The sequence below is a fragment of the Dipodomys merriami genome, unplaced genomic scaffold (genome assembly GCF_024711535.1).
Source record: "Dipodomys merriami isolate MVZ:Mamm:240054 unplaced genomic scaffold, mDipMer1.0.p SCAF_29, whole genome shotgun sequence".
NCBI classification, from domain to species: domain Eukaryota; kingdom Metazoa; phylum Chordata; class Mammalia; order Rodentia; family Heteromyidae; genus Dipodomys; species Dipodomys merriami.
Window position 1 is genome coordinate 5,334,862 of NW_027204381.1, and position 22,970 is coordinate 5,357,831.

Here is a 22,970-nt window from a genome sequence, read left to right on the forward strand (position 1 = left end):
TGCCTGTCTTTGTATAAACTCTCTATACATTGGTTGGATGCTATCAGAAAGCCTATTCATTTGGGAGATAGCCCACCATTATTGTCAATATTTGAGCTTTAACGATTCTATAGCCCCAGGAAGAATGGCATTGTGGAGGCCCAGGGTATGCCCTGTATTTATTTATTTTTATTACATATAGAAATCGCCTCATGAGCAGAGCACTGAAAGAAAGAAGTCAAGGCTGAGCTTGGAGATGAGATGGGAGACATTTTTGGCATAGGAAATACCCCTTGAAGAAGGCTTGGAGACCAGGGAGAAAAGATACGGCCCAAGAAGTTGAGCAGAGCAATGGCCCTTGAAGGATTTTCTCCTCACTGCCCTCCCTGTCTTCTCTCAGCTTAGGAATCCACCCCTGGTTGGCTGAAGCCTCCTTCGGGCTCCCAAGCCTTGGCCTCCCTCAACTTCTGACTCAGAACAATCTCCTCTTTGATTCCAGACTCCTCCCACTGCCTAGTGGGTCATCTGCACCTAATCAGGAGGAGCTGGGGGCCTGAGGAATGATAAACGGGGCTTCTCGTTTCAATAAAATTTGTGCAGAATATTGGAAACAGCTGTGGGCCTCAGCTGGCCTTGCTGGAGCCTGGGGGTGGGGATGGGGGCCCCAGTGTTTGGGGGAGGTGAGCTGAGATGGGGGAATAGTAGGATTTCAGCCTGTTTAAAGGGTGCCCGAGCACCTAAGGCTGACAGAGCTAATAAGCTTAGGTCCACACCCACTCCTGCCTGGAGCTTTCGGCCCTAAGGAAGATGGAACACTCTCCCAACTCAGGAAAACTCTGGTTACTGCCTGCCAAGTGTGGATTACCAAGCAGGCATTTATTTGCATTTATTATCAGTTGTTTTACAGATACCATATAGCTTTCTCTATGTTGTTTTTCTCACCTAACAAAGCATCATGAAAATCCCTTCAATTTACCTTTTATGATACTTTACGTACATAATGTAAAATGTACCATCTTACAGATGTTTATGTGTGGGGGGGGAGGTGGGTATTGGTATTGGGGCTTGAACTCATGGCCTCTCACTCTTGCTTAGTTTTTTCACTCTAGCCTAGTGCCGTACTATTTGAGCCACACTTCCACTTCTGGCTTTTGCTGGTTAATTGGAGGTACAGGTCTTATGGACTTTACTTCCTGGCTGGCTTTCAGTCTTGATTTTCAGATTTCAGTCTCTTGAGTAGCTAGGATTACAGGTGTGAGCCACCAGTGCTTGGCTATCATACATTATTACTTGTACAATTGTTGTGTAACACAACTTCTGATTGTTTTCTTCTTAGAAAACAGAGTATGTGTATGCATATATATACATATATATATATACATATACATACCTATATATATGTATATATTTCACATTGAACTATCCCCCCATTACCCCTTTCTCTCTGACCCTTGGCAACTCATTCTACTTTTGTCTCTATGATTTTTGACTCTAGGGATCTCCTATAAGTGAAATCATACAACATTTTTCTTTCTGTGACTTGATGTTACTAAAAATTACATAATAGTACATATATTCATATAGAGGTACTGCTCAACCATTATTAGATTTTTGCCAACATAAAAATCCTACTTGACCTGGCTTACACCTTTAACCCTAGCTACTTAGGAGGCTGAGATCTGAGGATCTCGGTTCAAAGCCAGCCAGGCAGGAAAGTCTGTGAGACTCATATCTCCAATTAACCACCAGAAAATTGGAAATAGTGCGGTGGCTCAAGTGGTAGGGTGCTGCTAGCCTTGAGCTAAAGAGCTCAGGGACAGCACCCAGGCCCAGAGTTCAAGCCCCACAACCAACAACAACAAAAAAAATCCTCCATGATAAAATTTTAATGCATGTTCTTTTTTGTTGTTGTTAGTTGTGGGGCTTGAACTCAGGTCCCTGAGCCTCTTTTTACTCAAGACTAGTGTTCTACCACTTGAGCTTCAGCCCACTTCTGGTTTTTGAGTGGTTAATTGGAGATGAGAGTTTCACAGACTTTTCTGCCTGGGCTGAAAACGTGATCCTCAGATCTCAGCCTCCTGAGAAGCTAGAATTACAAGCATGAACCACAGGTGCCTGGCTTACTGCATTGTCTTAACTGGCAAATTTTGCTTTTCTCTGTAGTATAATTCTTGGAAACTACAAAGGTCAAAGAAATGCATGTTTTTAGTTTTTGTGTATCTTGCCATGTACTTTCTTCTAAAGTCTATGGTAATACACCTATCAAGAATACTATTTCTGAGCTGGGAAGGTGGCTCAGTGGTAGAGTGCTTGCCTCACATGCATGAGGCCCTGGGTTCGATTCCTCAGCACCACACAAACAGAAAAAGCCAGAAGTGGTGCTGTGTCTCAAGTGGTAGAGCACTACCCTTGAGCTGAAGAGCTGAGGGACAGTGCCCAGGCCCAGAGTTCAAGCCCCATGACTGACAAAAACAAACTAAAAAACCTATTTTCTTCTTCAAGTTCCCCAGCACTAGGTATGGTTTTTCTTTGTTCAGTCTCACTGTTCCGATAAGTGACTAGCGCTATCTTATTATTTTAAATTTGCATCTCCTGGACTATTCATGAGGCTGAAGCATCTTTCCATAAGTTTATTGATGATTTGGATTTTCTCTTCTATGAATTACTTGTTCAGGTCTTTTGCCCATTTCTCTAATAGGTTCTGTCATATTGGTGGGTAAGGACCTTTGTGTATTTCAAATGTTAACTGTTTGCTGGTGGTAACCCTTCAAAATGAGCCAATTAGACCAAGAAGAAAATGGGAGGTCCTGTCCCATGCCTACCTGTCTTTTCAGGAATCAACCAAGGCCAGAGGCTAGACAATTAAATTCAATGAGCACCTACTATGAGCTCAGAATTGTTCTTTCCAATAACCATAGAACTGGAAGGCCAGAACTTCTGTTCATACAGTGATGATTATTTCCAAATTCCTTTTCCTCAACTCCAACCTCATATCCAGGATAGTCAGCTTTATAAAATCTTTGTAATGGACAAGAAGCCCATGTCTGCTTTGTTAGCTACTCCCTGTTGGGTTCAGACAACAAGGACCACTAGAGGGAGGCCACAGGCTAGAAAGGAAGGCTGAGAGGAAGGCAGGCCTGCTTCTGACTGCTCACATCTGCGCGTTCCCCTTAAGCAGCACCCTGACAGCCCTCCTACACCCGGGATGCAGCAGCCCCATCCCCCAAAAGCAGCTAACTCCAGTTTGAAGTTGTTTTGCAACACTTACAGCTTCATATCCACCCCCATACCCCATCTCTTCTGTACCCCTGCCCTTGGACACCCCAGCACCAGCCCCTTCTTCACAGGTCTGGGCATATGAGTTTGCACTCCAAGACGCTAGAACAGGTTAACTACAGCCCTTCCTTAGATGCTTGGAACTCTTCCTTTGTTTTTCCAGCCCTAGGAGTGGGACTAGCAGATATGACCTCCATATGCCTTCTCATTCTCGTGTCACCTACTTAATAACCTTATTCTAGTTATCAATTTTTAATCTTAACTTCTCTGTTTCAGCTCGTGCATGGTTTCTGTCTCCTGACAGGATCCTGATTGGCACAGGTAATGAGGAATGAAAGTGTCCTAGGGGCTGAAGGCTGCTTCTCTTGGCTGCCCTGCGTGGAGCTCCTCTCCCTCCTCTGTTCCCAGAATTATTTGGCTGCTAGTTGTCAAGGAGACGGCTGACGATTTCCAGTTGCCAAGCCTTTCCCTGGAGCTCTGCAGAGACATTCTGGGAACTCCCCGCTCCTTCCTGAACCCCAGTCAGGGAACTTGGAGCATCTAGCCAGGTTGGGGTGAAGGACTTTGGGAGTGGAGAAAGGGAAGCCAACCCCGCTTGAAGATGAAGGGAGATGAGATTTCTCTGGACTCTTAGCTTCCCTACAGACCTTGGCTGCCATCTAACCTTCAAAGGCACATAAGAGACAGTTGCGCCATTCTTTCTGTGTCCCGCTCCGTCCAGGTTCACTTACCTATTGGATCCAGCCATGATCTGCCTCGGGCCTTCCTTCAGCCACAGAAAAGTGTCCCTCTAAGTACTCTCACTTCAAGCCTGGTTAGAAGCCCTGTTGCTAGGGGGGTCGTTGCAAAGGAGAAACCTGGTTGCTGAAGGTTCTGGTAGCTTTTGCTGGGCTAGGAAGAGACCTCAGCCATCAGAGCCTTTTGCTCATCTGGTATGTGTTGAACCAAGAGTGAGTGTTAGAGTCCACCTTCCAATCTGTTCAAAGGACCAGACATGCTGATAATAATAATAATAACAACAGAAGTGTGATGGATATGAATCTTACTCCACACATTTAACATGTCCCCAAATAAAATATATTCCTTTATTTCATTAAAACAAGAGTTTAGTCCAGGGATGAGAGATATGGCTCAACACACAGAATGCCTACTTAGCAAGTAAAAAGCTCTGAGTTCAAACCACAGTGCCAGAAAGAAAAAAAAGATTCCATGGAGCTTCTGTGCCCTCCTGGATACACATTAATCCAGTAAGTTTATTGCTATGTTGCTGCTGTGATAGTATTGGAAGATTGGCTTTTCTATTTGTTTATTATTTATTTAGTATGTATATGTGTGTGTTTGTGTGTGTGTGTGTGTGTGTGTGTGTGTGTGTGTGTGTGCGTGTGTGTGTTCTGGAACTGGGGCTTGAACTCAGGACTTGGATGCTGTCTGCTAGCTCTTTCACTCAAGGCTGGTGCTCTACCACCTGAACCATAGCTCCATTTCCAGCTTATTAGTAATTAATTGGAGATAAGAGTCTCACAGACTTTTCTGCCCAGGCTGGCTTTGAACCATAATCCTCTGATCTCAGCCTCCTGAGTAGCTAGGATTACAGGACTGAGCCACCAATGTGTGGCTTTGATTTTAATTTTTTGCAGAAGTATTTTAGAGTAAATGAAAGACATCATCATACCTCATCACTGAACATCTTGGCATTCACAAAAATAATAAAAAAAACATTGCTGGGCACTGGGGTGCTCACACCTGTAATCCTAGCTACTCAGGAGGTTGAAAGGATCGCAGTTTGAAATCAGCCTAAGCAGGAAAGTCTGTGAAACTCCAAATCACCAGTAACAACAACAAAAACAACAAAGCTGGAGGGCTGGGAAGGTGGCTCAGTAGTAGAGTGCTTGGCTTGCATGTATGAGGCCCTGGGTTCGATTCCCCAGCACCACATAAGCAGAAAAAGGCCAGAAGTGGTGCTGTGGCTCAAGTGGTAGAGCACTAGCCTTGAGTTGAAGAGCTGAGGGACAGCGTCCAGGCCCAGAGTTGAGCCCCCATGACAGACAAAAAAAAGCTGGAAGTGGAGGAGTGGTTCAAGGGGTAGGGCATCAGTCTTAAGCAATAAAACCAAGTAAGAATACATGGCCTTGAGTTCACACACACACACACACACACACACACATACACACACACACACATGGAATAGAACATTATATAATCTCAAATCTATTAGTTCTCTTGATAAAACAAATGGTAATTGTCTATTCTCCAATAAACAATTAGCCTAATGTTTTGAGGGAAAAATACCAAGACTCAGAGTGGATGGTTTTTTCGTGTCACTCAGCTAGTAGGCACAGAGCCCAGATATAGACCTGAGTGCGATCCCCAGGCCTCCTCTCTCGCTGGCCTGTCCAGGGGGGTCTCCTTTCTTATCCACAGTCCCAGCACTGGCAGGGGTGGAGGTGCATGCAATCACATTGGGAACGGGTTAGGAAGCAGACCCTAGAGAAATGGAGAGATGGAAGGTGTTGCCCAAAGTGGCCCAGGAAGGGCTGACTGCGCTAAAGCTTCTATTATTGGAAGGCAAGAAGAAGGGGACCAGTGCCAACTAGAGCTGGCACCCGAAGCCAGCCTCCTTCCCCACATCCCCAACAGGAATGCCAGCCCCTCCATTGCAGTCTTCCTCCTTTTCCTTCCTTCCTTGATCAGGTTCACTCCCTTTTCCAGCCCCCGCCATCTAGGGCCTTCTTTACTTCCTCTCTGGTCTCCAAGGAGCAGTTTACAAAGCGACAAGCAATGACCCCTGCCGGTCCTGTGCCCCTTTTGCCCTCCTCCCTCCTTTTGGCCTTGAGTCCAGTCAGGGATGTGCTGACATGGGAGCTTTTGACCCATGTCTTCTCCAGCCCTCAGCTTCTCTGTGGGCGACCCCCCCTCAGGCCTGTGGTCGGCCTACAAAAGACGCACATGGAAAAACCATTTACTTCCTGGAGCATCTGCTTCCTCTGCTCCAGGCCAGCTGTCCCCCTCCTCTGTCCACATTCTGCTTCTCTAAAGTCTTGGGATTGCAGAATCAGGATTCTGAATGGTTACAAGAATCTAGAACTGACCTCAAATCCCTGGCACAAAAGAGCAGGCCTGTGGATTGCCTCAGAGAGGAAAAGGTGAACGTAAGACAAGAAGAGGCCAAGGGACAAGAGTGACTTGGCAGTGACACAGGACCTGAAGAGGGAGGCAGTAGTAAGAAATATGGGTGTCCGTGCCAATCCCATGGCTACCTCATCAGTTGGGGAAGTGTATGAAGTACTGCCTCTTCCTAAGGTGAGAAGATCTGCCCAGCATTCTTTATGGGCCCGAGGGAAGGCCTAAAGAAGCAGTAGAGAAATGTTGCCCTGAGCCAGGCACTGATGGATCACACTTGTAATCCTAGCTACTCAGAAGGCTGAGATCTGCTGATTGCACTTCAAAGCCAGCCTGGACAGGAAAGTGTGTGAGACTCTTGTCTGCAATTAACCACCAAAAAGCCAGAAGTGGAGCTGTGGCTCAAGTGGTAGTGCACTAACCTTGAGAAACAATGCTTATGGAGAATGTCAGGCCCTTCATACCAGGACAGTACAAAATGAAAGACAGAAAGAAAGGAAAAGAAAGAGAAAGAAGAACTGAAGGAAGGAAAAGAAGGAAGGAAGATAAAGAAAGAGAAAGGAAAAGAAGAAAGAGGAAAAAAGGAAGAAGAAAGGAAGGAAGAAATGATGTACTGCTACCCAAAGAATATTAACTAGATGGATAAACAAAACTCAGATACCATATGTAACTGGAAAACAATCTTGGGTACTCTTGTCTGAAAGGAAGGAGTTCCACAGCCCCTTGATCAGATGCAGTGACCCACAGTGTCAGAGGGGCTGGAGCCAAACTAGAGAATTTCCAGAACTTGAGAGCAGTATGGTGTGTGGGAATTCCCGTCTTCATGAGAATAATGGAGAAGATTTGAGCCTTTTGGGAAAATGTACACAGCAGAACCTTCTCAAGTTGTTGTTGGAAATACCCAGTATACCTGCCACTTCTTGCCTTTGGAATTGGTCTAAAACAATAGCTTTCCTGGGTCTCAAGCCTACACACATCCAATCTTGTCAGCCTCCATAATCACACGAACCGATTCCTCATAATAACTCTCTACCAATTCTTTATAAAGCTCTACCAACCCCTTAAAATAAATCTCTAGGGGTTTGAGGGATAAAGATCAATGGTAGAGTACTTGCCTAGCATGCATGAGGCCCTGGGTCCAATTCCCAACACCCCCCACCCCCTGACCAAAAAATTTAAAGGATAATTTAAAAATTGAAAAAGAAATACCTAGCTAGCTACACACACACACACACACACACACACACACACACACACACACACACACAGACACACACACACACACACACACACACACACACACACACACACACACACACACCATTAGCACTTTTTCTCCAGAGAAGATATGAATATTTCCTCCCTCCCTGACTCTTGCTTCACTCTAAAAAGAAAGGATAGACTAAGGAGCCTCTTCCATTGCCCTTCTGTGATTCTGATACCCCTAGATCAGTGGGACTGATTCTATAAACAGCACAGATGTAACTTCTGGGCCAGCAATCCTTGCTGCAAAGTAAAAGCATCCTTTAAACGTCTCCCAACTCATATTGCCTTAGTTTTGCTCTCTATCTTGTTCTCTACAGATATGACTGCTAAAAACCCTGATGGTAGGGCCTGATTCCTCACTCTTGGTCCCTAAAGGGATATCTAATGAGTTCTGAAGACATTCCTAGTTTGAAAACAGCAGGACTGAAAAGAGTAGTCCATATGAACTTGTAGTTAGTCAGTCAAATCCGTCTTTATTGAGACATGAAAGCCTAATTCTCAGAGACCAGTCACCATTTGGAGTAATAGGGGAAGTGGGCCTTAGCCATGGGCTGGATGAAAGGACAACGGGGACTGTCCATGGGGCCACTGTACTAGGGCAAGTTAGAGGCCAGCATGTCACAGAGAATACCTCTAAACCCAGGAGGAGCCTGCCTGACACTCAACTCTGACAGCTCTAATCCTGGATGAGCCTGAATGAACTTGACACCAGACATCAGATCCCTCTTCTCACTCGGGTCCAGGATTCTCACCCTCCCCTCAACCTTGCCACCAGAGGATGGAAAACTCTGACCCTATCTCAGGCTGTCATTCAAAGATAACTAAAGTAGGAGGACGTTGTAGGAGATAGATAGCACGAAGAGTCAGAGAGTTCTGAACAACAGAAAGGCTGGGCTCCATTGAGACTTTATTGGCCAGAGTTTATTGGCCAAATCCAGCCAGGAAGACAAATAGTATACCTACTATAAGCAGGGCATATTACACCTCTATGTGTATATGTGCATGCACATATGAATTAAATCAAACATACATATGTGTAAATTACACCAGTGTGCAAAACAAGGTTGTAAAATTGTTGTTGTCTGCCATCAATAAGTAGAGCATTAGCAAACACCCACATAATACTAATATAAATTTTTTCACTTAATATTGACAATATTCTGTAACAGTGCCATTAAGCCATGTATCCATAAAGAAATGAGAGCTCTGAGAGGTGTGCAAACATCCTGAAGTTTCATGGTTCTTCATCTATGTTTGTCTCCCTAGCTCCTACCACCATTCCACCAGGGCGCCACAAAACACAATGTAACCAAGAAAAATAGGAGAGTGCTTACTGGGTATTGAACCTCAGGCCCCTTTGCTCAGGGACCCTGTGTTGTAGTTGGTTGGACTTGAGGTTGGAGGACTTCTTCATATCCAATGACTCTGATTTCACAATATCATTCAAATTTAAATATAGGAAGCTGGCCATCTTCTCCCCTGGGTCTTCCTCCTTCCCAACTCTGCATAGAGTGCATCATCTGGTGAATAATTCAGAAGTAATCAGGACAGTGAGGGTAACAGGAGAGTGGTGGAGGTATCGGAAGGGCTGAGGTTGGCAACCTGAGCAGACCCTCATCCTCCCGGGGCCACTGTGCTCTGGAGAGAGGGGAGGCTAGGAGCCCTAGGTGGTGACCATCAGGGAGATGGGATCATGGTGGATCCGTGGGCCCAGCACAGACCATTCAGCCTCCAGCTGTTAATATACCTCTGCCTTCTGCATCAAGGGGACTCAGGTAAGTGAAACATCCCCTTCCCGGCTGGTCCATTCCCTAATCCCATCCCATTATTTCCCATGATCCTCTTTATTCCTTATGGAGCTTCCTTTTGCATTTGCAAGGACACTCAGGATACTCAGTGACATCTATCTATGCCTTTCATCAGCTAGACATTTAGCTAGCACGCACTGAGCTCCTACTCCGTGCTAAGCGGGAGACAGCCTTCTGCATGGCCTGAGGAGGCAATTATCCTAAGGGCCATTTGTCAGGCTGAAAGCTTGGGAATGACACGATCAGATCTAAGTTTCAGAAAGTCCCTGCCCAGTGAGAGAGAGAGAGCGAAAGAGAAAAAAAAGGGGGATGGAGGGAGGAAGGGAGAGAGAGAGAGAGAGAGAGAGAGAGAGAGAGAGAGAGAGAGAGAGAGAGAGAGAGAGAGAGAGAGAGAGAGAGTGAGAGAGAGAGAGAGAGAGAGAGAGAGAGAGATGTGCTGGCAGCTTGGGCCACAGCAATACCCAGAGGGTTGGAAGGAGACAGTTCTGATTCTGGGTCAAGCATTTTCTTTTAGAGTAATGGGACATCCATCCAAATTGTGTCTCTTTCCACGAACACCATGCCTGTCTTTTTTTCTGGAGAAGATGCTGGCATTGGGTTGTCTAAGACTGGAGTAGTCAGGGCTTCAACCCCAGCTCTACCACCTACAGTATGTGTTCTGGCCACATAAGTCAGCTCCTCAAAGTTGTATCCTATGTTAAGTTGCTTATGAGGTTGTCTGAATTAAGGTCAATAGAGTATGGGAAGAGTCCAGTCCAGGTTCTGGCAAGAACAAGGGAAGTGTGTGGTCAGTGGAGATGTGAGTTGCTCTTGGGCATGCCTACTGAGGCTCTCAGTACCTTTCAGTACCTCCCCTCGCTGGCCACCTTCTAAGGGTAGGGGAAGAGGGTCCCTGTGCTGAGACTGGGTTGAAGGCTAGGCTCTGAGCAGGGAGCACATGCTGAATGACTTGCACATGAAGACTAGTAACATCTGGCCCCAAGCACTCTGTAACAGCAAGAACAGGGTCTCAGTTGTCCTGTGGTCCTGATGCCAGGCAACCCATCATTTTAATTGACCAATGAACAATTCTGGGAAGGCTGGCACAGGCTGCTGTCCTTTCCTCCTGGCTGCCAGAGGACTGGAACAAGATGGGTTCTGGTCCTCGAACTGTCTTGGAATCCTTACCCAGTGACCTCCAGACTCTGACATGCCGGTAGCCATGTTCACCTTGTGCATTCCCAGGCATGTCATTGTCATCTGGCTGATCAGATTGACCTTAGAATGTTTATGAAAAATACAGATTCTGCTGAGCACTGGTGGTTCATGGCCTGTAATCCTAGCTATTCAGGAGGCTGATATCTGAGGATAGCAGTTCAAAAGCCAGTCTAAGCAGGACAGTCCATGAGACTTTTATCTCCAATTTACAAAAAGCTGGCAGTAGAGCTCTGGCTCAAGTGATAGAGCACTAGTCTTGAGCAAAAAAAGGCTCAGGAACAGCTCCTAGGCTCTGAGTTCCCAGCCCAGGCTGCCTAAGATTCTAGGACAGTAAGCAGAGGCTCATGAGGTGTGCTGAGCCCAGAGCAGCTCAGACTTCTCTTCTTGCTCCTTCTCTCCCTAGGCCAGCCCTACTTGACTTCCAAAGATGCCCCAGAGGAAGAGGCTGTGTCCATCCAAGGAGTGCGGGGTGGCTCTGTAGAGCTGTCCTGTGGTTCTGGGCCTACCTCATTGGTGGTCCTCTGGAGCTTTATCCCCACAGATTCTGTGGTTCCTCGGCCTGTGGCAGTCACTGATGGAGCCTCATGGAAGGTGGAGGCTGGGGCTTCCACTCTGGGGGTTGTGAGTCTGAAGAACAGCAGCTTGCTAGTAGAGGAGCTCCAGGAGGGTGCCCAGGGCCACTTCTTGTGCCAGGCTCTGCACACATCTCCAGGCCAGCTTCATACCACCTACACCTACCTCACACTGGCTGTGCTGGGTAAGACACCAAGCCAGGGAGGCCGCTGACCGCAGCTGATCTGCATGCTGCATGGACTACACATTCTCTTTGCATGCGCCGGATCTAAGGATCCAAGGCTTTCCTTGGAAACCTGGTTTTGCAGAGAAGGGATGTTCAGGGCTTGAGTGAGCAAGCAAGCGCTCAGCCAGAGGGGACAGGATCTGCAGGCACAAACCCAGGGTCTTTCCTTCCTCTGCCCAGTGCCCGTGTACAAGCCACAGGTGCGGCTGAGTGACCCGTCCCCAGTAGAAGGCGTCTCCGTGGAGGCCATGTGTGTTGTACGTGAGGGCACGGAACCGGTGACTTTTGCCTGGTATCATGAGCCACCCCGAGGTCCTGGGGAGACACTGATTGGGTTCACAGAGCCCCTGCTCTGGCTGGATCCGGTCAACCGGACACACCTGGGTTGGTATGTGTGCAGCGCTCAGAATGTCGTCAATGCACTGAGCAGCGACAGAGTCTTCCTGGATGTCATGTGTAAGTGGAACCCAAGGAACTGACACCCCTCCCCACCTGAGCATGGGCTCCCCCAAATTCTACAGGAGAGTGCCCCAACCTTCCAGAGTACTCTGACAGGCAAAAGGCCCTGGGTACATTACCCATTGGAACCAAATGTACCAGAGTTCTTAACTTTTTCAGGACATGAGCTCTTGTGAGTACATCAATGTCCATGATTTTACTGATAAGCTCAAGGATGGCCACAGTCAGTCTTTCGTTCAAGCATGGTTCAAAGTGATCGCTGAACCATGGATGGAGACATAGAGGGAGGCCACATGGGCAGAGAGGGCATAGAACTGGTGCAAAGGCTGGGACTGAGAGGCCCAAGTCAGAAATCAGAAGAGAAAGATGAAGAGGAGGGTGGCCTAGAACTCACTGTTCAAATAGACTAGCCACACGTGTGTCTTTGATGATTCAAAATACAGCTAATTGAGCCCTAAGTGTAACATGCACACTTGATTTTGAAAACCCAATCATAAAGAGAAAATATAAAATAGCTCATGGATTATGTGTGTGTATGTGTGCACGGATGTGTGTGAATGAGCGTGTGCCTGTACTGGGGTTTAAACTCACATCCTCACTCTAGTTTAGCTTCTTGGTTTGCTCAAGGCTGTTGCTCTACCATGTAAGCCGCATCAACATCCTGCATTTTGCTAGTTAATTGGAGATGAAGAGTCTCTCAGGTTTGTTGGCCTGGGCTGGTTCCAATCTAGGATCATCAGATCTTAGCTTCTTGAGTAGCTAGGATTATAGATGTGAGATGTGCCCAGCATATCAATAACTTCTCATTAAATTATATTAAAGTAACATTCTGGATAAATGAAATGTCTCAAGAAAGTTAAAACCAGTTGGTACTTTTTGTTGTCTAACTGAATTTGGCCATATTTCCTAAGATTTGGCTTACTAGAGAATTAAAAACACTATCTGTAGCTTACACAGACTCTAGACTAGAGGTTTTAAGGAGCAGCCATTAATGGCAGCCTGTTTGTCTTAATGGTGGTGGTGTGAGGAAATTGTGAAGTGATATGGAAGAGCCAGGTGAACGAGAGATCTCTCAGGAAGGAGCTTGGAGTGAGATGAAGGCAGGCAGGGACTTCAGTCTCCTCGGGTATCAGGCCCTCCAGCAAATAAAAGGCGTTGTCTTCAGGGCTCAGCATATTGTCCAACATGCCATCTCTGCAGTTATCAGAGACCAAGAGCCTAGGGCCCAAGTAACCTCAGACCTGAGCATGCTGGGAGGGTTGGCCACCCTACTTTTCTTCCTCTGTCCAGCAAGCTCTTGCATGCCTTCTCCATGAGCCCACACAAGCAGTCCCTCTTGGGAGTCCCTAGACTCACAGCTTGCCTCTTGAGCCCCGCCATGTCAGCCACCCACCCTCAGCAGCCCTGCTCACCTTGCATGGCCCTGTGCCCATGGTCCCTTGGACTCTGAGTAACTGGAGGATGGGGGGGTGAATTATCTGCTCCAGGAATGGATGAACAGATTCAGCAAAGGTGACATGAGTGAGTGAGAGGACTTAGGTCGGGGAAGTGTGATGGGTCTTCCTTGGCCTCTAGATGGTCCAGACAAGCCGGTGATCACTGTGGAGCCCCTGGGATTCACCGACGAGGGCTTTTGGGCCAGTGAGAGACAGGAGGTGACCCTGAGTTGCCTGGCTGCATCCAACCCTCCAAGTCACTACGTGTGGCTCCATGATGACACTCAGATCCACACTGGGCCCGTCTACATCATCGCCAGTGCTGGCCGCACCCACACAGGCTTATACACTTGCCTGGCCCAAAACAGGCACCTGGACACCCGCACCCAGACCACCATCCGACTCACCATCTACTGTGAGTGTGCGGGAGGGGCGGGGGTACCCAGGGGCGGGGGTACCCACAGCCGGAGCCTACCCAGACTTGGACGCTGATAGGCCCCACCACGCTGTGGGAAGTGGGGTAAAACTGGCAGCAGTATGAGGGCGGGAGGTATATCAGGAGAGCTGGGTAGACTTATGGGGCTGGGGTGGGGGAGGGCACACATGAGGCCATAGTGAAACCCTCTGGGGGAAGTCTTTGACCTTAAATGACCACCCCTCCCTAAATAGTTCTTCCCATGGTCCAGAGGCCTGAACTGAGGCACAGGGAAGGGTAGACTGATGACTGGTAGACTGGTGAGGAGAGAATGGGAATTTGGACTACCCACAAGGCCTCTGGTATTCATCAGGAGCTTGGACTCCTGCCAGCCCTTTTCTTCTTGCTCCTTAACCTAAGTAAGGCCTCAGTATTTTTCCTTGTCATCCTCTCAGAGAAATCCAGTCTTTCTCTACTCACCCACTTCTCCCAGCCTCTCCCCCTTTGACATCCCAGGCCTTCAAGCCCCTTCCTAGCCCAGGCCTGCAGGGCACTGGATGTGGTTCTAGCCCCTCCTCTCCTCTCCTCACCCCCCCCACCCAGATCCCCCTGAGAGGCAGCCCTCCTGTACTGTGCTCCCCACCCCTGGGGCTGTGACTTTGCTCTGCACCTGGCCTGGGGGGCTTCCAGCTGCCCAGCTGCAGTGGGAAGGGCCCCAGGGGACAGGTCCTACAGCCCCCAGCAATGTCACCTGGAGTCATGTAGCCGCTGGGCTCCCCAACAACAGTGTCTTCACCTGCACTGGCCAGCACCCATCCCTGAGAAAGCCAGCCCTCTGCAGGATCACGCTCTGTAAGTAAACAGCCAGGGGCTGGGAGGCTGCAGGCAGTGTGGGGTTGGATGGGGCCTAGGGTGGAATTCCAGATCTCAGGCTATGAAACATATGAGTGACTCACCCCTCAGCATCTAGCTCCCCAAGTTCCATCTGATGCCATGTTCTGACCTCTTTAGTTCATGCATAGAGCCCATGTGACCCCCCTCTTCACTGTTCCCCAGCCTCCATGGACAGCCCATCAGCCTTATACTCTATGACACGTTGGTTTGGAAATGTCTTTCCAAGTTTTCTCTGCTGCCTCCACTTCTGCCCCTCTATACCCAAGACCAACGTGATTCCGTCTGCAAAGTCCTCCTCCGTATGCCCTTTCTACCTATAGCCTGACACTTTTTATTTTTTGTCAGTCATGGGGCTTGAACTCAGGGCCTGGACACTATCCCTGAGGCTCCAGACTAGGGCACTACCACTTTGAGCCACAGCTCCACTTCTGGTGTTCTGGTGATTAATTGGAGATAAGAATCTCATGGATTTTTTTTCTGCCCAGGCTGGCTTTGAACCATGATCCTCAGTCTCCTGAGTAGCTAGGATTACAGGCCTGAGCTACTAGCAGCCAGCTTTTTTACACTCTTTAAATGTTTGTTAGTGTCTACTCTCACTATCCTACTACATGGCCAGGCCCCTAGAATGGATGAATAAAAGAGTGACAGAGTAATGGAGGAATGAGTGAAAGGCATAAAGAAGAGAGGGGAGGGGGAAGGAAGGCCTGCTAAGGCCTTCTTCCTCGCATAGGCCCTTGCTGAACCACCATCCCTTCCTAGGGGAACCACCCTGGAGCCCTACCTGTAGGACCACAGCTACAGTAGGCGACCAGTTCATCATGCTGAGCTGTGAGTGGCCTGGAGGTCACCCTGCTGCTGTTCTGAGCTGGCTCGATGGGCAGCAGCAGCCCTTGGGTGGCAGCAGTGATTCGCTGGCAGTCCATCTCCTGAAGGCCCAGGGAGGTCTGTCTGGTAAAGAGTTCACCTGCCGGGGCTCTCATCCCCTCAGGAGCACAGATCTTCACTGCCAGATCCAGCTGGGTGAGTTACAGCCAGGGTTAGAGCCTGGTTCTGGGGCTGAGGCAAAAGGGGCAGCGCTTAGGAACGAAGGACCCAGACCTGGGGGCAGGGGGACTGTGTTGGAATGGAAAGAAACTGATTCACCTTCCACTAAAGGTGTTTTTTGTGCCTGCCCTGGAGCTTGAACTCAGGGCGTGATCCTTACCCCTGAGCTGCTTCACACACAGGCTAGCGAGCACTTTACCACTTGAGCCACCGCTCTGTTTCTGGCTTTTTGGTAGTTAATTGGAGACAGGAGTCTCAAGAACATTCCTCCCTGGCTTTGAACTGCAATTCTTACATCTCAGCTTCCTGACTAGCTACAATTACAAGTGTGAGTTACCAGCACCTGGCAGTCTTAAAGATTTTTGATCCCTAAAATAAGAGAGATTGGTCTGGTTCAATGTCCAATATGAAGATAATGCAAGCTATACATGTGATTTAAAATTATCTTGAAGCCACATTAAAAGCAAGTCAGAGAAAAGACAACGGACTATATTGAACAGAATTCAATATATTGAATTAAAATTATTTTTATTATGCATATTACAATATATTTAAAATACATAATTATACATTTTAATTTATACTAATCATATCTAATTATATATTAAACATATTTAAAATATTTAGTTACAATAAAATTTTAATTCAATATGTTGAATTAAATTTGTTAATGTCAATGTATTCTAATTTTAACATGCAATAATAAAAATATTTATGAGCTATTTTTCTCTTTTTTCATCCTCTTTTGAAATCCAGTGTATTGATAAATAAAACACAACATATAGCTGGGTGTTGGTGGCTCACTTCTGTCATCCTAACTACTCAGGAGGCTGAGATCTGAGGATCACTGTACCAGGCCAACACCAGGCAGGAAAGTCTGTGGGACTCTCATCTCCAATTAAGCACCAAAAAAAGCTGAAAGTGGAGTTGCGTCTCAAGTGGTAGAGTGCTAGTCTTCAGCAAAAAACCCTCTCCTAACACCCAGGCCCTGAGTTTAAGCCCCAGGACCAGCACAAACCAACCAACAAAACCCCCACAAAAAGCACAACAGTTTGGACTGGCTCCATTTCAGGTTCTCAGTGGTCACATGTGACTGTGGTATTAGACAGTGGGTGTGGGGATGCCGATTGCATCTCTCAATGACATCTCTTTGCATAGGGAGGTGCTTCTGCTATATTCTTGACTGACGTTAATATTTCAGATGTCAAAGGTCTCCCTCCCTTCTTTTGCTTGTGGTCTTTTTCCTTCTGTCTTCATCTGATCAGCTACTCTAATAGCAACTGGAGACAAAAAAAAGAAATTACTTGTTAAGAAATGTTTAAATGTGGAAAAAGCAAACACAGGGGTGGGCACATGCAACAGCTCTCACAAAATGATTTACCTCTTGGTCTCCAGAGGCTTTGTGACTAGCATGCTTTGGGGGTAGGCGGGGGGGGCGGGGAGTGAGGCATGGAGGTGACCTCCAAGGAGGTCCTCAACTCAAAACAGTTCCTTTCCTATTACTCAGTTTCAGGACCGGAAATTCCATCATAGGAGATTCATCAACACCTGAGAGTCTGGGTCTTTAATAAGCGTCTGTCCATAAAAACAGAACACCTGCTCTAGCCCAGCACTCTGCCTGGAGCCAGGCGAGGGAGGGCGTAAGGGGGAAGGAGGCCCCTTCCAGGTATTAGAGGGGGGTTTGTGTAGACATGAGTAAGGCAAGACCCCCTCTCTGCAAGAGTGGAGCTGGGGAAGCATGGAGAGGGGGCAGGAAGGTGAAAAAGCATTGCTATTGTCAGCTAACCAGATGTGAAGGTCACTTGGTATAGACTTGGAGTTTGGCAGGAGGGTGGACGGGCCCAGCACATGCTTCATTGACCTCTATCTTCTCTTCTGCTTTCTACCTCCTTTTACTACTGGCCAACATTTCTCCCTCAAGCCTTCTGGAGAGCTGGGGACAATCACTTGTTCCATCCTCACTTTCTGTCCCTGCAGAAGCCCCTCAGCTGGCAGTGGCTGAGTCCCAGGTGTCAGTGTTGGAGGGGCAAGAGGCCTGGCTGGAATGCACTCTTCAGGGGGGCGTGCCCCCTGCCCAGCTCCTCTGGCTGGCACCTCAGCATCAGCAGGTGGAACAGAGCACTTCTGGATACATGCTCTACTCCATGAGTGCCCAACTGCACCTCAGAATCCGAGACGCTGACCCAGCACACCACAGGGGCACCTACCAATGTGTGGCCCACAATGCTGTGGGTAACAGCAGCCAGGATGTGCGGCTAGAGGTTCTGAGTGAGTGCAGCGGGCGTGTGCTTGGGTGGCAAAGAGGATGATGGGACATTAGCAGTCCCAGAGTCCTTTGCAGAAAGCCTTAGAAATTCCTTGCTCTAAAACTTGGACATCCTGGGCTCCCTCGGGCTTCAAGAAGAACCCCCTTTCCCTCCTCCCAAGCCAGTACAATCCTGGTGGGTGAGGTGAGTCATGAATCGGATGCCGATTCCTGGGTAGGCTGAGTTTGCATCTCATGCCATCTTGAATACAGGCATGCAGAATTCCATGCCATCTGAACCATTTCCTTGTCCTCATTTCATGGAGAAAGAGGACTTGGTAGATTTACTCAGGAGTACGAACCCCAATCTAGCATATCCCCAATCTAGTCCATCTTCCACACTGCAGGAAGTCTCTCCACAGGAACCAATGTGGCTGGTTGTGTTCCCTCCCGCCTCTCTTCCCACCCCACTCACCTCCAGGGTATCCGGCTCCTCCCAATGTTACCATCAGCCACCTGATGTACAGGCGGCACCGGAGAGAGGTGCAGCTGCAGTGGGCCATTCAGGGCCCTGGGAACCTGACTGGCTTTCTGGTGCAGCGGAGGGCCAGTGTCCCCAGCCCAGGAACAGGGGCTTGGGAGACAGCAGCTAGAGACATTGAGCCAGAGAGCAGGGACCGGCTTCTGGGAGGCTTGGACCCAGGGGTCCTTTATGCCTTCCGAATCCTGGCTCTGAATCACCGAACCGCAGGACATCCCTCCGAGGTGAAGACGCCAGGTGCTGGGCTGGTGGCAGGGAGGGACTCACCTTCCCCCCTCCTCAAAGCTGGGCCATCTTCCTCTCCACCCTCGTCCACACAATGCCCCCACCCCCCTCCATTCCTTTGCTTCCTTCTTGCTGGGTTCCCCAACCTCAGTCTGTCCTGTATTCTGCCCTCTCTTTGGGGGTGCTTGGGTAGTATCTATTACTCTCTCCAACCCCTTCCTGGGGATTCAAGAGGATCCAGGCCTAGGGGCAGAACTCAACCCAGCTTGAATCAGAAGGAACATGGGAGAAGGGAGGAAGGCGGTGGAGATTTCTTATGGAGAGGAAGCCCACTCTGTGCCTCAGTCTCACTCCTGGGCTGTAGAGCACTCTCAGTTTCCTGTTGATCTCTCTCTCTGTTCTGGGAAACTCTCATTTTATGGCTAGACTGCCAAGACAAGCAGCCTTCTGCTTTCTGGGCCAGAAATAGGGGATTTGGCTGAGGACTCAAATGATCAGGAGCACCAGGCAGCCAGAATACCTCTCCCCTTGGGAGGGAACTGACTGCCAGGTTCTCTGGGGGTCCCATGGCAACTGGCCGACAAGCTGATCAGGATACCCACCTCCTTCACCCTGTGTGGCTCTAACCCCTGCAACCCACGCTCTGCTCCCCTCTCTTCCCCAGTGGACCCTCCTTTCAGTGCCTATCCAGCAGTGTTGGGTGCAGCAGGTACAGGAATGGTGGTGGCGACAGTGGCTTCTCTGTTGGTGTTCCAGTATGCAGCGCGGCACCCACAGACTTTCCCCTGTGAGTCTGAAACCTTGGTAGACACACACCCAAAGGAGAAATTAGGTTCTTCCTAATATCTGTGACCCTTTCCCTAAGGCTGATGCTGTCTTCTGGGTCTCCGGACCCCAGCTTCAGGTTCTGGGCTCATCTCCTTCTGGTTCCTGGAGACCAGGAATGGAGACCACAGGGAGGCAAAGGAGGATCGTTCTCATGAGACCCATGTCAAGTCTGTCAAGTAACTCTTCTCCTTTTCTTCCTGCAGGTTTCGGGCAGCTGCTTATTCCCCTGTGAGTAGGGGGCCCTGGTCACTCTAGGGGAGGACTTTGGTCTTCACCACAAGGGAAGGCTAGGAAAACAGTTGCTACCAACTTTCCTCTTGTTCTTTCTCCACAGGGAGCACAGGGACCAACAGAGGGGCTCAGAAGACCCAGAGACACACACAGGTAAGCACAATTTTATACTAAAGATTATCCAGAAGAATGCAAAAAGAAACGACCAACCCTTGGAAGCTGGAGGTGTGGTTCAGGTGGTGGAGCACCAGCCAATGAATGAAAGACAGATCCCCAGTTTTGAGTCTTGGTCAGCTGACTTTCATTCACATGCTGTTGGACTGATTGGTTCTCTGAGAAAAATCAGCCATGCCACCCCTCACTAAGGCATCTATCTCTCTATCTCTTCTCTGTCCATCTACGCTCTTGGTAGGCATAGAGACACCGGTTACCTCTTCAAGTTTGGATCCTGGGCAAGAAGCCACTGATGCTCCAGTCAGTGTTACCATCACAATGACTGCAACACCATGAGGAAGGTATAAGTAAGCCAAGGGAGATGGAAAGATCTGGGCACTTGGGTTTTTAAAACCTTGGTCTTAAATAGCAGATTCATTTAATACTAGACTCTATAGTCTGAGGACCCCAAGTATGTTGGTCATAAGGGATCTGGCCTGGAGACAGAAGTATGAGCAAGTAAGCTGCTTCCAGGAAAACAACAACAACAACAAAAGAAAACAGGAGAACTGTAGATGGAGCCATTGCTAAGTAAATCACACCTAATATTCTTACTAAGTGAGGGTTACTTCAATTGCAATTTATTCAGAGAGAGGCTAATTGCAGCGCCCATGTTTAGCGAGGGGAAGCTGGATGCATGGATGTGTTGCCTTTGTTCAAGTGCGGCTTAGAAGCATCCCTGACCTGCAAGTGGTCAGACTTGCCAGCCGGACACAAAGGTGTTCCAGAAACAGCATCCAGCCACCCAGCCTGGGGGAGCTGGCTGACTAGAGGGGAGAGGCTGTTCCAAAGTCACACTTCGTCAGCTGCCAACATGAGTCACTGGCTCCAAGTGTGTGTGTTATGTGTGTGTGTCTGAAAGCAGAGTGAAACACAAATGAGTGCTTGTTCAGCTGACTTCGAGGAGTCAGGACTCTCAGAGCTGCCTCCACAGGGGACTCAGATGAGAAGAAACAGCCAGCCAGCCAAGGGATGATGTGCCAGCAATAAGGAAAGTGGCGCCTGATGGGAGACAGAAAACGGAGAGGAACTTCAGAAGTGACTTGAGTTCTCACAGACTTAGACTTTATTAGAAGAGAGGTTTCAGCGTCTCCCAAAACTCTCAGGACTGGGGTTAAGATTTAAAGGAGGCTTATTTAAGTATGGGAAATAAAATACAAAAGGGCCACATCTGATACCAAAGATTATGTTGGCTTTCTGATGAAGAGAGGCCTAGAAAATTGCCCCCTGCCCCCTTTTAGGGCAGTAAAAAAAAACTTTTTTTTTTTTTTTTTGGTCAGTCATGGGGTTTGAACTCTGGGCCTAAACGCTGTCCCTCAGCTCTTCAGCTCAAAGCTACTTGAGCCACTGCACCACTTCTGGTTTTCTGAGTGGTTTATTGGAGATAAGAGTCTCATGGACTTTCCTGCCTGGGCTGGCTTTGAACCACAATCCTCAGATCTCAGCCTCCTGAGTAGCTAGGGTTACAGGCATGAGCCACCAGTACCTGGCAACAAAACTTCTCTTGAGGTGACTGTATTTCTACTCTGAAATTCCTGACACTGTGGCCCTGGGTAGGTGGCAAACATAGACAATGTGTGAGGAAGGTCTTCCTCTTTCTCTTACTTCCCTTCTCCTCCCTCCCAAGAAATGCTTGGTGACCCAAGGATCCCTTTACCTCCACACCAGAATTTCTTCAGCATTCCTATTCAACATTTGCCCAAGAGCCTGTTTGTTCCTTCGGGGCCTGGACCTCCAGAGTCAGAGCACACAGATAACTAACCTGGTTCTTGCATCTACATGGGAGAATCTTTTTTGGGGGGGGAGGGGAGAGGAAGATGAAGATGGAGCTCCAAGACATTACACCCACTCCATGCAAATAGTATGGTCACTGGGAACAGACAAGGCATGTCTGAGTCTCCCCGTCTTCACAGGAGACAACATGAAAAGCAGCATTCTCTTTTTAATATAAAATCATGTCAACTAAATAAAACCTGTCGAAAGCTACATCACTTAAAATATGTACAATTTCAAACATCATATTACAACTTTGAGAGGGGAAGAAAAAAAAGTACTTTTCAATATGGTACAAAGCATGCATCTCAGTCACTACGTTAAAGGAGAGTAACACAGGTGCAGTTCAGTCACAAAGGTGGCCTCTTGGCAGTGCTGCAGCTGAATGACATCTGTCATAAGGGATGCCTAAGTCTTCAGAGACTCAGTCATTACACAAAAGTAAACTCTAGCAAGGAATGCTTTTTGAAAAGACCATTTCAAAGGTGAAGAACATTGTAATATAACAGGTACTCTGTATAGCAACGATCACCAGATGATGGTCAGTATGTAATGCAGAGGAAAATCAGAGAGTTGGGGAAATGATCAAGTGGGGGGGTGGGGGGGAGGATTAGATTAGGTACAATAAGGAATCCATGGGACTCTAGGGTAAGAGGCACGTGAAGAAGCTCTAACTGATTTTGCCATCACTGAGCTGGGAAAATCAAATTCTCCAATGTGGGGTGGGGAGAGGAGGGGTTTCAAAGTTTGAACCATAGATTCCTGAAGACTAAATACCAGGCAAAGAGCTCTTCCCTGGTAGGCCAGAAGGTGCCTTTCCCTGGCTGCAGTCAGAGCCTTGGGGAAATTCCACAGCTGGGGCAGCTAGCAGCACACGTAATGGGACTGCTTCTGTCAAAAGAGTAAACCACACGCTTCTGGAAAGTGGTATGGAAAAATGGGAGGCGACTCCAGATAAACCAGGTTTCAAGTTAAGTCTCTGTGGCTCATCGCCTGACCTGGGAATTCCACAATTATTTTGTAGATTTGTTGTGATGATTGCGTGAGATATCAGTAATGAGCACTGACCACAGTAGTTCCTCTGCAAATGTTACCGCTGTTCTCCACATTGTCCTATGGCCTTTCATCTCCTGGGGGAATCGACATTAGGTAGGGCTGTGTCTGGTGACTGTGCAGGGCATGAAAGTTCAGAGCAACTCATACTAAGAGAGAACTCGTAAC

At 48.1% G+C, this 22,970-nt stretch overlaps 1 protein-coding gene across 1 annotated transcript; it reads left to right on the top strand.

The window, feature by feature from the left end:
* The first annotated feature begins 9,334 nt into the window (after positions 1–9,334).
* Positions 9,335–20,273, top strand: LOC138838760 (V-set and immunoglobulin domain-containing protein 10-like 2). Its single transcript, XM_070038093.1, has 12 exons — positions 9,335–9,416; positions 11,050–11,403; positions 11,626–11,901; positions 13,480–13,755; positions 14,359–14,607; positions 15,409–15,669; positions 17,671–17,961; positions 18,420–18,716; positions 19,369–19,491; positions 19,736–19,760; positions 19,867–19,916; positions 20,176–20,273. Exons 1-12 carry the CDS (start codon positions 9,335–9,337, stop codon positions 20,271–20,273), a joined length of 2,382 nt encoding a protein of 793 aa, XP_069894194.1.
* The last annotated feature ends 2,697 nt before the right edge of the window (positions 20,274–22,970 follow it).